Consider the following 12244-nt stretch of genomic DNA (forward strand, 5'->3'; position numbering starts at 1 on the left):
TCACAGTCTAGCACACATGCCTGAATGTGAGTCACCTGTGGCTTGCAGGTGCTAATGAACCAGAAAAATTATGCTGGACTTTGAGTAGGGATTCCCAGCATTCTTTCACCTAGGGCAGGGGTGTCCAATCTTTTGGCTTCCCTGGGCCACATTGGAAGAAGAAGAATTGTCTTGGGCCACACATAAAATATACCAACACTAATGATAGCTGATAAGCTAAAAAAAAGTTGCGAAAAAATTATAATGTTTTAAGAAAGTTTGTGTATTTGTGTTGGGCCACATTCAAAGCCATCCCGGGCTGCATGTGGCCCATAGGCTATGGGTTGGACAAGTTTGGTCCAGATACCCTGCATTTTAAAAAATGCAGTAATCAACTACACACAATGAACTAAAACTTCAATGTAACTGTTAAATAAGTTTATGTTTTATAAATCATAACAGCATCAATATACATTTAAAAATGGAGAAGAGGCCAGGGACGGTGACTCACACCTGTAATCCCAGCACTTTGGGAGGCGGAGGCAGGAGGATTGCTTGAGCCCAGGAATTCAAGACCATCTTGGGCAATGTAGTGAAACCCCATCTCTACAAAAAATTAGCTGAGCGTGGTGGCCTGCATCTCTCGTCCCAGCTTTTCCAGAAGCTGAGGCGGGAGAATTGCTGGAGCCTGCAAGGCAGAGATTGCAGTGAGCTGAGATCATGCCACTGCACTCCAGCCTGGGTGACAGAGGGAGACCCTTTCTCACACACACAAAAACAATTTTTAAATTTTTAAAAAATAAAAATAACCTCATGTTCTCACTCATAGGTGGGAACTGAACAATGAGGAAACTTGGACTCGGGAAGGGGAACATCACACACTGGGGCCTATCATGGGGAGGGGGGAGGGGGGAGGGATTGCACTGGGGAGTTATACATGATATAAATGATGAATTGATGGGTGCTGACGAGTTGATGGGTGCAGCACACCAACATGGCACAAATATACATATGTAACAAACCTGCACGTTATGCACATGTACCCTAGAACTTAAAGTATAATAAAAAAAAATAGTAAAAAAAAATAAAAAAATAAAAAAATAAAATAAAAATAAATGGCTCAAGCCTGTAATCCCAGCACTTTGGGAGGCCGAGACGGGTGGATCACGAGATCAGGAGATCAAGACCATCCTGGCTAACACTGTGAAATCCCGTCTCTACTAAAAAAATACAAAAAAACTAGCCGGGCGAGGTGGCAGGGGCCTGTAGTCCCAGCTACTTGGGAGGCTGAGGCAGGAGAATGGCGTAAACCGGAGAGGCGGAGCTTGCAGTGAGCTGAGATCCGGCCACTGCCCTCCAGCCTGGGCGACAGAGCGAGACTCCATCTCAAAAAATAAAAATAAAAATAAAAAATAAAAATAGAGAACAAATATGGGGAGACATTCTTATTTAGCATACAGCTAGTACTGGATGTGTGTGTGGATTCGGGGACAACTCCCATTAATTCCTGTGCTTGACAACGCTTCAAAGTCCTGGGAAGTAGGAGGCCTCTGGGAAATCCAGGAAGCCAGGAGTGCATGCAGTGGCAGATATTAGAGATAAAGGGTTGGAAACAGCTCCAGGTAGTGCCTTATCATTTCAATGTATAACTTTGCTGCTTTATTACTGAAGTTAAAAATGAAGTGGAGGAAATGAGATTGCCAACCCTGAAGATTATAGATCTGAATTATGACTGATAGTGTTGCTGACAATAGGATTGAGAGCAAGTGGAAAAGGTGTGAGTGAAGTGCTGAGTCCAGTAAGTAACTCACACCTACCGCAGGTTGAGAGGGGTGATATCCACAGGGGTGATCTGAGACACTGATCATACATGTGTATGGTTTTCTGTTGCTGATGAAAAGTACCCTTGACATCTGTTTACAACCAATCACTGATACACTGAATATATGTCTAGTGCAGCATTGTTGAGAGACAAAGAGAGATAGAGAGAGAGAGAACAACCTAAACATCAAAGAGTAGGGAAATGGTGAAGAACATAACGAATGGTAACAAATGGTTCATCTCTTTGATGGAACTGGGCAATGATTAAAACTGTAATTGGGGATACAAAAATAAACATAGAAGATTTATTTATTTAATTAAATAAGTATTTATTGAGTTTCTATTATATACCAATCACTATTCTGGGTTCTAGAGGTGTAGTGAATAAAGCAGATGAAGTGCAGTTAAGTAGTTGGGTGGTAAGGATGAGAACTGTGTGTACAAATAGAGGGTCAAACACATTATATCAGGTGGTGATAATTATGGAGAATAGTTGAGCATGATAAGGGAGGAAGGGCACAGGAGAAGTTACTATTTTGTAAAGGCTGGTCGGAGAATACGTCTCTCATGAGGTTAGTTTTTAACTGACATCTAAAGGAGAAGAATGAGGATAAGAAACTGTCTGAGAGAGGGTGTTTCTGACAGAAGGAATAGCAAATAGGAAAGGCCATGAGGCAGAGGGGACAGGTGTGTTCCAGGAATACGGCTGTAGTGAAGTGGGCTAGGAGAGGATGATAAGAACAAAATCAGAGAGGTAGGCCGGGGTGGGTTATGTGAGGTCTTGAAGACCACTGTAAGATTTTGACCCTGAGTGAGACAGGAAGTCATCGCATGGTCTTGAGCAAAGGGTAGGCAAGGGCTGACTTACATTTTCCAAGGATCATTCTTCAGAGCAGATCAGGGTGGCAAATGGTGACTGTGCAGGTTATGAATATATTTTGAGGGTCGAGCTGACAGCATTTGCCGATGAACTAGATATGAGATGTGAGAGATGGAGAGGACTCCAAATCTTTGGCCCCACTGGAAAGATGGAGTTTCCGTGAACTGAATTGAGATGGTTATGGGAAGAGCAAGGAAAGTTTGAGGACAGTTGCCACTGTGTCAAGATATGTTCCTGAAGGCAGCTGACAAAGGACGTTCAATGATGCTATCTTTGTTAGGAAAATGGAGCTTGAGGTGATTTATTTTTTTCCCACATTGTTGGTACTGTTTTCATTTTACTTTTATAATCAAATTTAAATACAAGTTTAATTTTTTAAAATGAGAACAATTTGTTTACCTCAAAAGAAAAGCCAAAGGATAGTGGGGTCCTTCTAGAGCAGTGCTTTCCAAACTCGATTCCTTGGATCCTGGAGTTCCTAAAAGGCTTTGAGGAGAACATTGAGGTAGGTGAGCCCCAGGACCCTCCCACTGCTTTTGGTACCTCTTCAACCGGAACAATCCCACTTGTATCTGTTTTAAATATTGGAGTCCTTCTGAACTTGTTTCAAAAAATAAATAAATAAAGTTCTACTAAAAATAATGAAGGAAGTTTAAAGAGCAAGGCACTAGATTTAAATCATGTAAAACCTTAAAAACTCAGGTTGCCTTGTAAAACAAATTAAGCATGGAGTGACTCTTCGTTAGAAATTTAGAACTGAATATGAACTTAAGTTAATGACTTCCTTGTCCTGAGAATGCAAAGAGAGTTAGCCTCTCTGCAATATCAATTTCACTTGACTGCACATGACCATGTTGAATTGGGCTCCTATTAAACCTCCCTGGTGTCATACAGAAATCAGTGTGGAGTGAACATCACTATGGGTTTTTATATAGAAAAACTGCACTGAAAACGTGGTTAGGAATCATATCTGTAATATATGTTTTTCAAAATCACTCAGCCATCTTCACGTTTTTTTTTTTCATTCAGAATTATGTTGTAAGAGGGAGAATTTTGCTTGATACTATTTTTAAAGTGTTGAATTTTATTCCTCTTATTTATTTATTTATTATACTTTAAGTACTGGGATACGTGTAGAACATGCAGGTTCGTTACATAGGTATACACGTGCCACGGTGGTTTGCTGCACCCATCAACCCGTCATCTACATTAGGTGTTTCTCCTAATGCTATTCAGCAACTGTGTGCTGATGTTTAAGTGAGGGAAAAATTATTTTTGCAATTTAGTTGAGACAGGCTTTTCACATTTGAGTGTCTAGTCATAAGGGATAATATTAAGCTGTTTCTAAACTGTTCTTAGGAATGCAATGGATAGGATGTATAAGATTCATTTTGTGCTGTTAAATAGCTTATTATCTAATAGGTGAGCATGAGTTTTAAATATTTTACAAACCTAATATTTTAGTCATTCATTGAGGGAAGATACTCCTACTGCAAGAGTCATCATTGATCCACAGATGACATACAGGTCTACAAACCCTTAACAACAATTCTAAATCCCAAAAAATTTTGAAAACCAAAATATTTTTAAAAATATAACTTGTTGAGTGCCTGTATTGGAACTGGCCTTGAACATATGTAGAAATTCAGTAGGTAGAGACTAAAAAAGTAGAAAAACAGGCATTTTAGGTAGATACTACATCTTAAGACACAGATATAGGAAATGCAAAAGTATTTATTTCAGCATCTCAGACCTGAGTGTAGAATATGGTAGATACGTATAGGTCTATAATCTCTCATACAAAATCTTTGGAATCAGATTTCAGAAATCAGAAAGTTCTGGATTTTAGAAAGGTAATACAATACCTATACCCTCTACTATGTTACCCTCCCAGCAGCATCCAGGAAATACCTGGAATGTAGGAAAACCATTTATGTTTGTGCAACACCAAGTGGGATCAATAAAGATAATAAATAACCTCTTGTCAGTTCAGGCCAGGTTTTGCTGACCTGGGAGCTATGAAATGAGCTGTGAAAATCAGCTATGAAAAAACATTTGAATTGTTAGAACTTGTGGAGTTTTGGAATTGTGGTTAAGGGCTAATTTGTGCAGATTGAGCTGGTGGGATATATCTGTACCAGTTTACGGAGGACTTTGAAAATCAAACTGAGACATTGCACCTCTTCCATTAAATGTTGGAAAATCCCTAGGGGCAGGGAGCAATTAAGGGTGAGGCTTTATAGCATTTATAATAGAGACACAGGGAGTCTGACAAGGTTGTGTCAGTGAGTTCAAGAATGAAGTAAATGGGAGAACCTTTTTCCAAAGGCATCATGATCTGGGAAGCCATGGGAAGGTGGGTGGAGAAGTCCGTGAAGAATAAAGGAACCAAAGATGATTCAGAGGTTTGAGCTTGAGTTACTATACTCAGCAGAAATCTCAAGGAAAGACTTGATTTTATGGAATGATAATGATTTTAGTGTCAGACATAATTTTAAAGTTCTGGTGGGAACTAGGTAAACAATGTCAAGTGACGCACTGGAAGTGACCTTAGATCTGGAGTCCAAAACAGAGGCCAAGCTTGCAGGTGCACATTTAGAAATTGTATAGAAAAAGATGGGAGAGGCCAGGCGTGGTGGCTCACACCTGTAATCCCAGCACTTTGGGAGGCTGAGATGGGCGGATCACAAGGTCAGGAGTTCGAGACCAGCCTGGCCAACATGTGAAACCCTGTCTCTACTAAAAATACAATAATTAGCTGGGCGTGGTGGCGTGTGCCTGTAATCCCAGCTACTCGGGAGGCTGAGGCAGGATAATTGCTTGAACACTTGAACCCGGGAGGCGGAGGTTGCAGTAAGCAGAGATCATGCCACTGCACTCCAGTCTCAAAAAAAAAAAAAAAAAAAAGAGAGAGAGAGAAAAAAAAAAGAAAAAAAGGAAAGAAAAGAAAGACAGGAGAAAGGGGAAACCTTGTTAGTGAGGAGGAGCTAGGAAAGAAGAACAAGAGGCATAGGCTGAAGAAATGGTAGAACAATGGAGACCTGGAAGGCAAGAGATGAAAACAAAAGAAGAAAAGGAGGAGGATGTGGCAAGACCAGAGGATACCAGGCAAGGAGCAAGAAGACCCCCTTCTCATAAACTTTAGCAGTCAGAATCTGAGCCACTGACAGAGGAGGATGCAGAAGATTGGCATGACAAATCTGTGCCAAAAGATAAGGCAGGTGCAATTATGAAATCATTTGGGAGCCAGATAGCAACCTAATGAGACCCCCTTGGATCAGCATTGTTGACATCAGAAGTCCTCTCGACCTGCTCATCCATGCTCATGCAATTCTGAGCCGTGTTTTCACAGGAACTAATATTTGGCTCTATTGCCTTAAGAGTTCATTTGTACTGAGAAGGACCCTAATTTATGTGGAATAGTTTTTAGGCCATAGCCAAAAACAAAAACAAATTTGAATTATGAGCAGGTTGAATTCAATTAGTACCAAGATAATTTCCTGAGACTAAGAATTTCCTTTATATTCCTTATCATAACTAGTTGTTAGATGAAAGTTAATTTTTAAATGAGTGTATGTGCGTTTATGTAAAGCCTTAGCTTAGAGTTTTGCAACTGATGAAAGCAAATTGTGTATGTATTTTTTATATTTGGAATTTGAAATATTATTTATCTCATTTTTGGTCCCTTTTGTTTCTTTTCTCACTCTCTGTTTTTCTTTTTACAAAGTGCATGTTAACAACAAAGAGCCTGTAGATGAGCAAACAGGCCTACCTGCACTTTGGCCTTTCAGTCTTATAAAGCAGGAAAATAAATCACTGGGAGAAGTCAATAGAAGTCTATTTTTAACATGATTTCATTTTGCTAATCTATGGCATTTTAAGTCATTTTTCTTCTATAGAAAATTTCAATAGCCTTTGGAAGGTTAATGATTCAGTTTGAGATAGAATATTAGCATTGTGTGTGGTGATTACATAAAAACATTTGTTCTGCAAATATTTATTGATTGCCTGGATGCTTGGCGGTACTGGCAGTGAGGAGATTTGGTTCCCACTCCCAAAGAGTTTATAGACTGGTGAGGCATTGATGGAGGGCGGGAACCTGATACAATTGCGTCACAGAGTTAAAGGTGTTGGGGCAGTTGTTAATGGGATGACAGTAGTGCTAGTGACTGCCTCTTCCTTACAGGGAGCTGGGAGGTTTCTCTAGAGCAGGTGACAGCTAATGTGGCTCTTGAAGGATGATTAGGATACCAGGCCAAGAGGGAGAAAGGAGCATTTCAGGGAGAAGTAATAATGTGCCGACTGCATGGAGACATGGCAGACCACACCTGTTAAAATACAGTGAAACATGTGCTTTACATGGGGCCTGGGGTTGGGTGGGGAAAAACAAGGGCTAGAAAGAGTTTGGCACCACTTTGGGAAGAGCCTTCTATGCATACTAAGCCCTTAGGACTTGAACTTCCTGTAGGCAGTATGTGAACCTTCCAGGGTTTTAAGCAAAGAGTGCATTTTACAAAGACAGTTCTGGGACAGTGTGTTGGTGGCGGGACCAGTGCAGCCCTCTCACTGGCTACTGCAAGCAGTACCATTTATTCATTCAACACATATTTTTGCATTCAGTGTCTATTTGTTAAATGCCTCTTTTGTGCCAAGCGCTGCATTTGTGATTTGTAATTCTGCTAATCTTTTTACTTCATTGTCTTCGTATTTAGCCTTAAGTCAATGGTCTCAGCATAGTTCTTTGTGAAATGCTACAATAGATTGCTGCTTTTGTACCTATATCATAAGCTTTCATCTGTTGTTGCCGTATTTTTTAGAAATGCCATCTATGATTTGAAGTATATAAATGTTAAAGCGCAACAGATTTTAGCTGTTATCTAGGCCAAATTCTTCATTTGATGCATAATGGACTTATGATCTAAAAAGTTGAAGCTCAGTGTCACTTAGCTAGTTAATTCCAGGGCTGGAACATGGGCTATCTGTAAATTTGAAGTTCTTGCTTCAATGCAAAAGAATTATGCATCAGGTGTGCACCATGTTGGTTGAGGAAAAAGAAGTGGCATGGTATCTTTATTGCCTCTGCGTCTCAGGTTTCTCCACCTGCCCCCCCGCCCCTCCCCGTCTACCCCCTAAAGCCCCCCAACAGCTTTACTGCTCTCTCATAGTGCCACCTTGTGAGTTCTTTATTCACAGTTAATTCTGTGATCAGTTCTTCCAGTGATCTGGTAGGTGGTGGGAATAAGTTACTCAACTGCCTGAGGTCAAATTTCATTGTTTGATGATGAATCTTGTTACAGCCCTAGTTGCCCACTAAAAGTAAACTTGTAAGGACTGTAAAACCTTGTTAGCTCACAGCCTCTAATACAATGGACATATGCCACCCTAGTGATATCTTAAGAAATTAAGAAGCTTTTACGTGTTTAATAAATGAGAGTTGAGCCTCCCTTTCTGGGATCCCCCTGAACAACAGTCCCTGAGGGGGTCCTGCTGCATTCACAGATACCGGGTCCATCCGCAGTTTACAGACAGGTGTGGGAGAGTTGCATGGGGAAACCAGATTCTGGCATGGAAAGGACTACTGCAATTTCGTCTTCAAAGACTGGGTTCAACTTGATAAACCTTTTGCTGGTGAGTATTATGATGGTGGGGTGCTGGTTATATTTTGTCTTTTACCTTTGAGCATCTCAACAAGTACACACGTGCATGATCTAAATGACTTTTGTTTTGCTTCTGTTTATTTTTGAAAAATTTTTAAAACTTTTCTTTTTTTTTTTTTTTTTTTTTTTTTTGAGGCAGAGTCTCACTCTGTCGCCGGGGCTGGAGTGCAGTGGCCGGATCTCAGCTCACTGCAAGCTCCGCCTCCCGGGTTTACGCCATTCTCCTGCCTCAGCCTCCCGAGTAGCTGGGACTACAGGCGCCCGCCACTTCGCCCGGCTAGTTTTTTTGTATTTTTAGTAGAGACGGGGTTTCACCGTGTTAGCCAGGATGATCTCGATCTCCTGACCTCGTGATCCGCCCGTCTCGGCCTCCCAAAGTGCTGGGATTACAGGCTTGAGCCACCGCGCCCGGCAAAACTTTTCTTTTAAGAAAAGAACACGAAATAGAGCTGAACTATCTGAAACCTCCAGATTTGTTATAGGCACATTTTTGGGGTAATAATCAGTAATTTTTCAGGAAATGAGGCTCCCTTTGATCATCTTCTATTCTGCTTATTTCCTGCATTTCCAAAATGAGACTGGCATATTTTCAGATTATCACTGCGTTTATATGTTTAAGAGGAGATAGAGATGGCATTGCCTGCCATTGTTTCAACAGGATAAAAAATTAAAAATATAATATCAAACACACAGCTTTAGATAATTTGTACCAACTCACATCTTGCCATGTCTAGTGATTATCTAATCCTAAGTGAAATGGAAACATATTTGGGGAGGTGTCTGGGAGGCTATGTCCCTGCATGTGAAATCTGTTTCCCTTGATTATAAAAACGTTGTTCTGTGCAAACCAAGAAATATGTACCTAGTGAGCACTAACCCACGTTTCCTTTTAGTATGGTAGTTGGAGTCAGAGAGCCTCTGCCCCAGCACGGAAGTTAATGACTGATCCTTGCCTGGTGCACCTGGGCAGATTTCATTGACAGGTACTCCATGCCCCGGATGCCCTGGCATGACATTGCCTCTGCAGTCCACGGGAAGGCGGCTCGTGATGTGGCACGTCACTTCATCCAGCGCTGGAACTTCACGAAAGTACTTGGATATTGCTATCATGATTTATTCACATGAAGAGAGGCAGGCCTAACTAGAGAAGAGGTTCAGAGGAGGCTGTTGGCAAGAAGAGATTGTCGTGGCCACAACTGTGTCACCGCTCTGCTGTTGGCTGCATTGATGTCAGGGTGCCTGGGCATCTGGGCAAGAAAAGAGGGAAACATTTCTGAATGTCCACACCATAGACAATTCAGAGTGCCTAGGGATAGGTGCTGCTGTGTGGGTCCTGATTTTAATTTTGTTAATACCTTGGACACAGTGTTGACCAAGCATTTGGTAGCCCGGGCTCGGTAGTCATTTGCAGGGCTGTTATAGCAGGATGGGAGCCTTGTTTAGATGAGAGGGCTTGAGCTTTAAAGTCCCGTCCAATCCTGGAATTGCAATGGGTTTATATTGGTACAGGATTCTGAGAGCTGGTTCTGAGCAAACCAAGCAATGTTAAGAAGGTGGGGCCATTTTCCTTTTCTCCAGATTGTGTCCTCATTATTTGTAAGAACTTGACCTAACATTCAAACCTAACATTCATAAGTTAAGTACATATCATTCAGGTCAGGCTCGGTGGCTCACGACCATAATCCCAGCACTTTGGGAGGCCTAGGCGGGTGGATCACCTGAAGTCAGGAGTTCGAGACTGGCCTGACCAACATGGTGAAACCCCGTCTCTACTAAAATACAAAAATTAGCTGGGCGTGGTGATGGGTGCCTGTAATCTCAGCTGTTCTGGAGGCTGAGGCAGGAGAATCACTTGAACCCAGGACGCTGAGATTGCAGTGAGCCGAGAGAATGCCATTCTCCAGCATGGGCGACAGAGCGAAACTTGGTCTCAAAAAAAAAAAAAAAAGGAAGGTACATATTCAGGTGTTATTAAAGTTTCACTTTATTTACTTGAAGTGATAATGAGGCGTGATTCCCCTTGGTGATTTTGAAAAAGAATTTAGTTTTATCAACCACTTAGACTCTCACTTTGTTTTTCATTCACGTGAGGATTATAAAAATTTAGTGGACATTCTAATGGAAATTTTTTAACAAAAATTTAGGGGAGATGGATTAATAAATGGGGTGTTACTTTTAACCTGCTGTACTGGCAAAGATAAAAATCTCTGCTAATACCTGTAGTTAGGTTTGGAGTGGTTTTTGTGGTGTGCTCATACACGCTGCCCCAGGGAGGATAAATTGGTATAACACCAATAAGTCTTTTTTAAAGTATGCAATCTTTGATCCAGAAAAACTATTTCCAGGTATTCAAACTAAAGCCATAATCCAATACGGTAATTTATTTTGATATGACTTCTGATAATTCAAATAAAATTAGAAATAACAGAAATCCTTACTAATAGGAATTTGTTAAATGATTCTTTTATACCATTTTACTATGAAGTTATTAAAAATAATGATATCCCACTATATTGCTGTGGCAAGATATCTAGAACATAATCAGTAAAAAATTAGTTTATAAAACAATAGTCTCATTTTTGCAATTATAAACTCCTATAACTACAGATTATATTTAACCTGTCTTTATAAATATAAAACAATATGTCCCCTACAAAAGGTAAAAACAGGACTATGAGAAATAGAAAACAAACACAAATAATCTGTAGCCCTTCACTTAGAAATGTCCATTAACATCTTTCTTTTCCTTTTTCAAATTAACCTGAATTTCTTTTTTTTTTTTTTTTTTTGAGATGGAGATTCGCTCTTCACTCTTGTCACCCAGGCTGGAGTGCAATGGTGAAATCTCAACTCGTTGCAACCCCTGCCTCCCAGGTTCAAGTGATTCTCCTGACTCAGCCTCCTGAGTTGCTGGGATTATAGGTGTCCGCCACCATGCCTGGCTAATTTTTGCATTTTTAGTAGAGATGGAGGTTTCACCGTGTTGGCCAGGCTGATCTTGAACTCCTGACCTCAGGTGATCCCCACTCCTTGGCCTCCTAAAGTGCTGGGATTACAGGTGTGAGCCACTGCGCCCCGCCATAAATTTATTTTATAATCACAAAGTAGAGAGAATGAATCTTTTTTCTCATTTGAATATTTTTTATCCCTTTTTCTTTATTTTAGATTATGAAATCAAAATATCGGTCCCTTTCTTATCCTTTTCTGCTTCCAAAGTCTCAAACAACAGCCCATGAGCTGAGATATCAAGTACCTGGGTCTGTCCATGCTAACGTACAGGTAAGTTCTGGCTTTTCTTTTTGACAAAATGCTACCGAGTAAAATTACTGTTATTGGACCAAGGGCCTGTTACATTGGCTTCAGGTTTTTCAATGACTGCTTTTCTAAGGCAAAACTAAATGGACCTTTTAACACTTAGTATTAGATTTCCTGTGTTAAATGGATTCAGTCCAGTCTCTTTTTAAAACTCTTATAAATATAATAAATGCATGTCCTTAGAAAAGGCCACAGCCAAGGAAAGGCTATTCCTGTAATTCCTTCTGAAGTGACCCTAGCAACGTGATTCCCAGTAAACCTGGACCTGATACTGACTAAGCACCAGGAATGTGGCTGAAACTTAGCAGCTAGGAAGCTAGTTGTAGTTCAATCTAATTTTAGTTCCTGATTAACCAAATGTCTTCTAGAGGCCCTTTTAATGGAATAAGGATTTTTCTTAATAGAGTCACAACAGTTTACCACATCCAGTTTAACCATCTCAAACTACAATAAATTCAGACCTCGTGGGGCTCTGAGGCCTATCTAGGGCCGGCCAGCTGGTTATCAACAGAGGTGGACCTTGAAATCCTAGTCTAGTCCAGTGTTACCCAATCTGCTTCCTTTACCAACTACAGCTCAAATATCTTGAGAT

At 40.6% G+C, this 12244-nt stretch overlaps 1 protein-coding gene across 4 annotated transcripts in view; it reads left to right on the forward strand.

Annotated features, from left to right (window-relative positions):
• PLD1 (phospholipase D1) overlaps positions 1–12244 on the forward strand; it is a 223365-nt gene that overhangs the window by 140281 nt on the left and 70840 nt on the right. For all 4 annotated transcript variants that reach the window (XM_030929431.1, XM_030929418.1, XM_030929427.1 and 1 more), the window contains 3 exons: positions 8180–8308; positions 9308–9426; positions 11503–11616. In XM_030929431.1, the coding sequence (XP_030785291.1) occupies positions 8180–8308; positions 9308–9426; positions 11503–11616 (362 nt within the window). The remainder of the gene's footprint in view (positions 1–8179; positions 8309–9307; positions 9427–11502; positions 11617–12244) is intronic.

This window comes from Rhinopithecus roxellana, chromosome 1, assembly GCF_007565055.1.
Source record: "Rhinopithecus roxellana isolate Shanxi Qingling chromosome 1, ASM756505v1, whole genome shotgun sequence".
Taxonomy (NCBI): Eukaryota; Metazoa; Chordata; class Mammalia; order Primates; family Cercopithecidae; genus Rhinopithecus; species Rhinopithecus roxellana.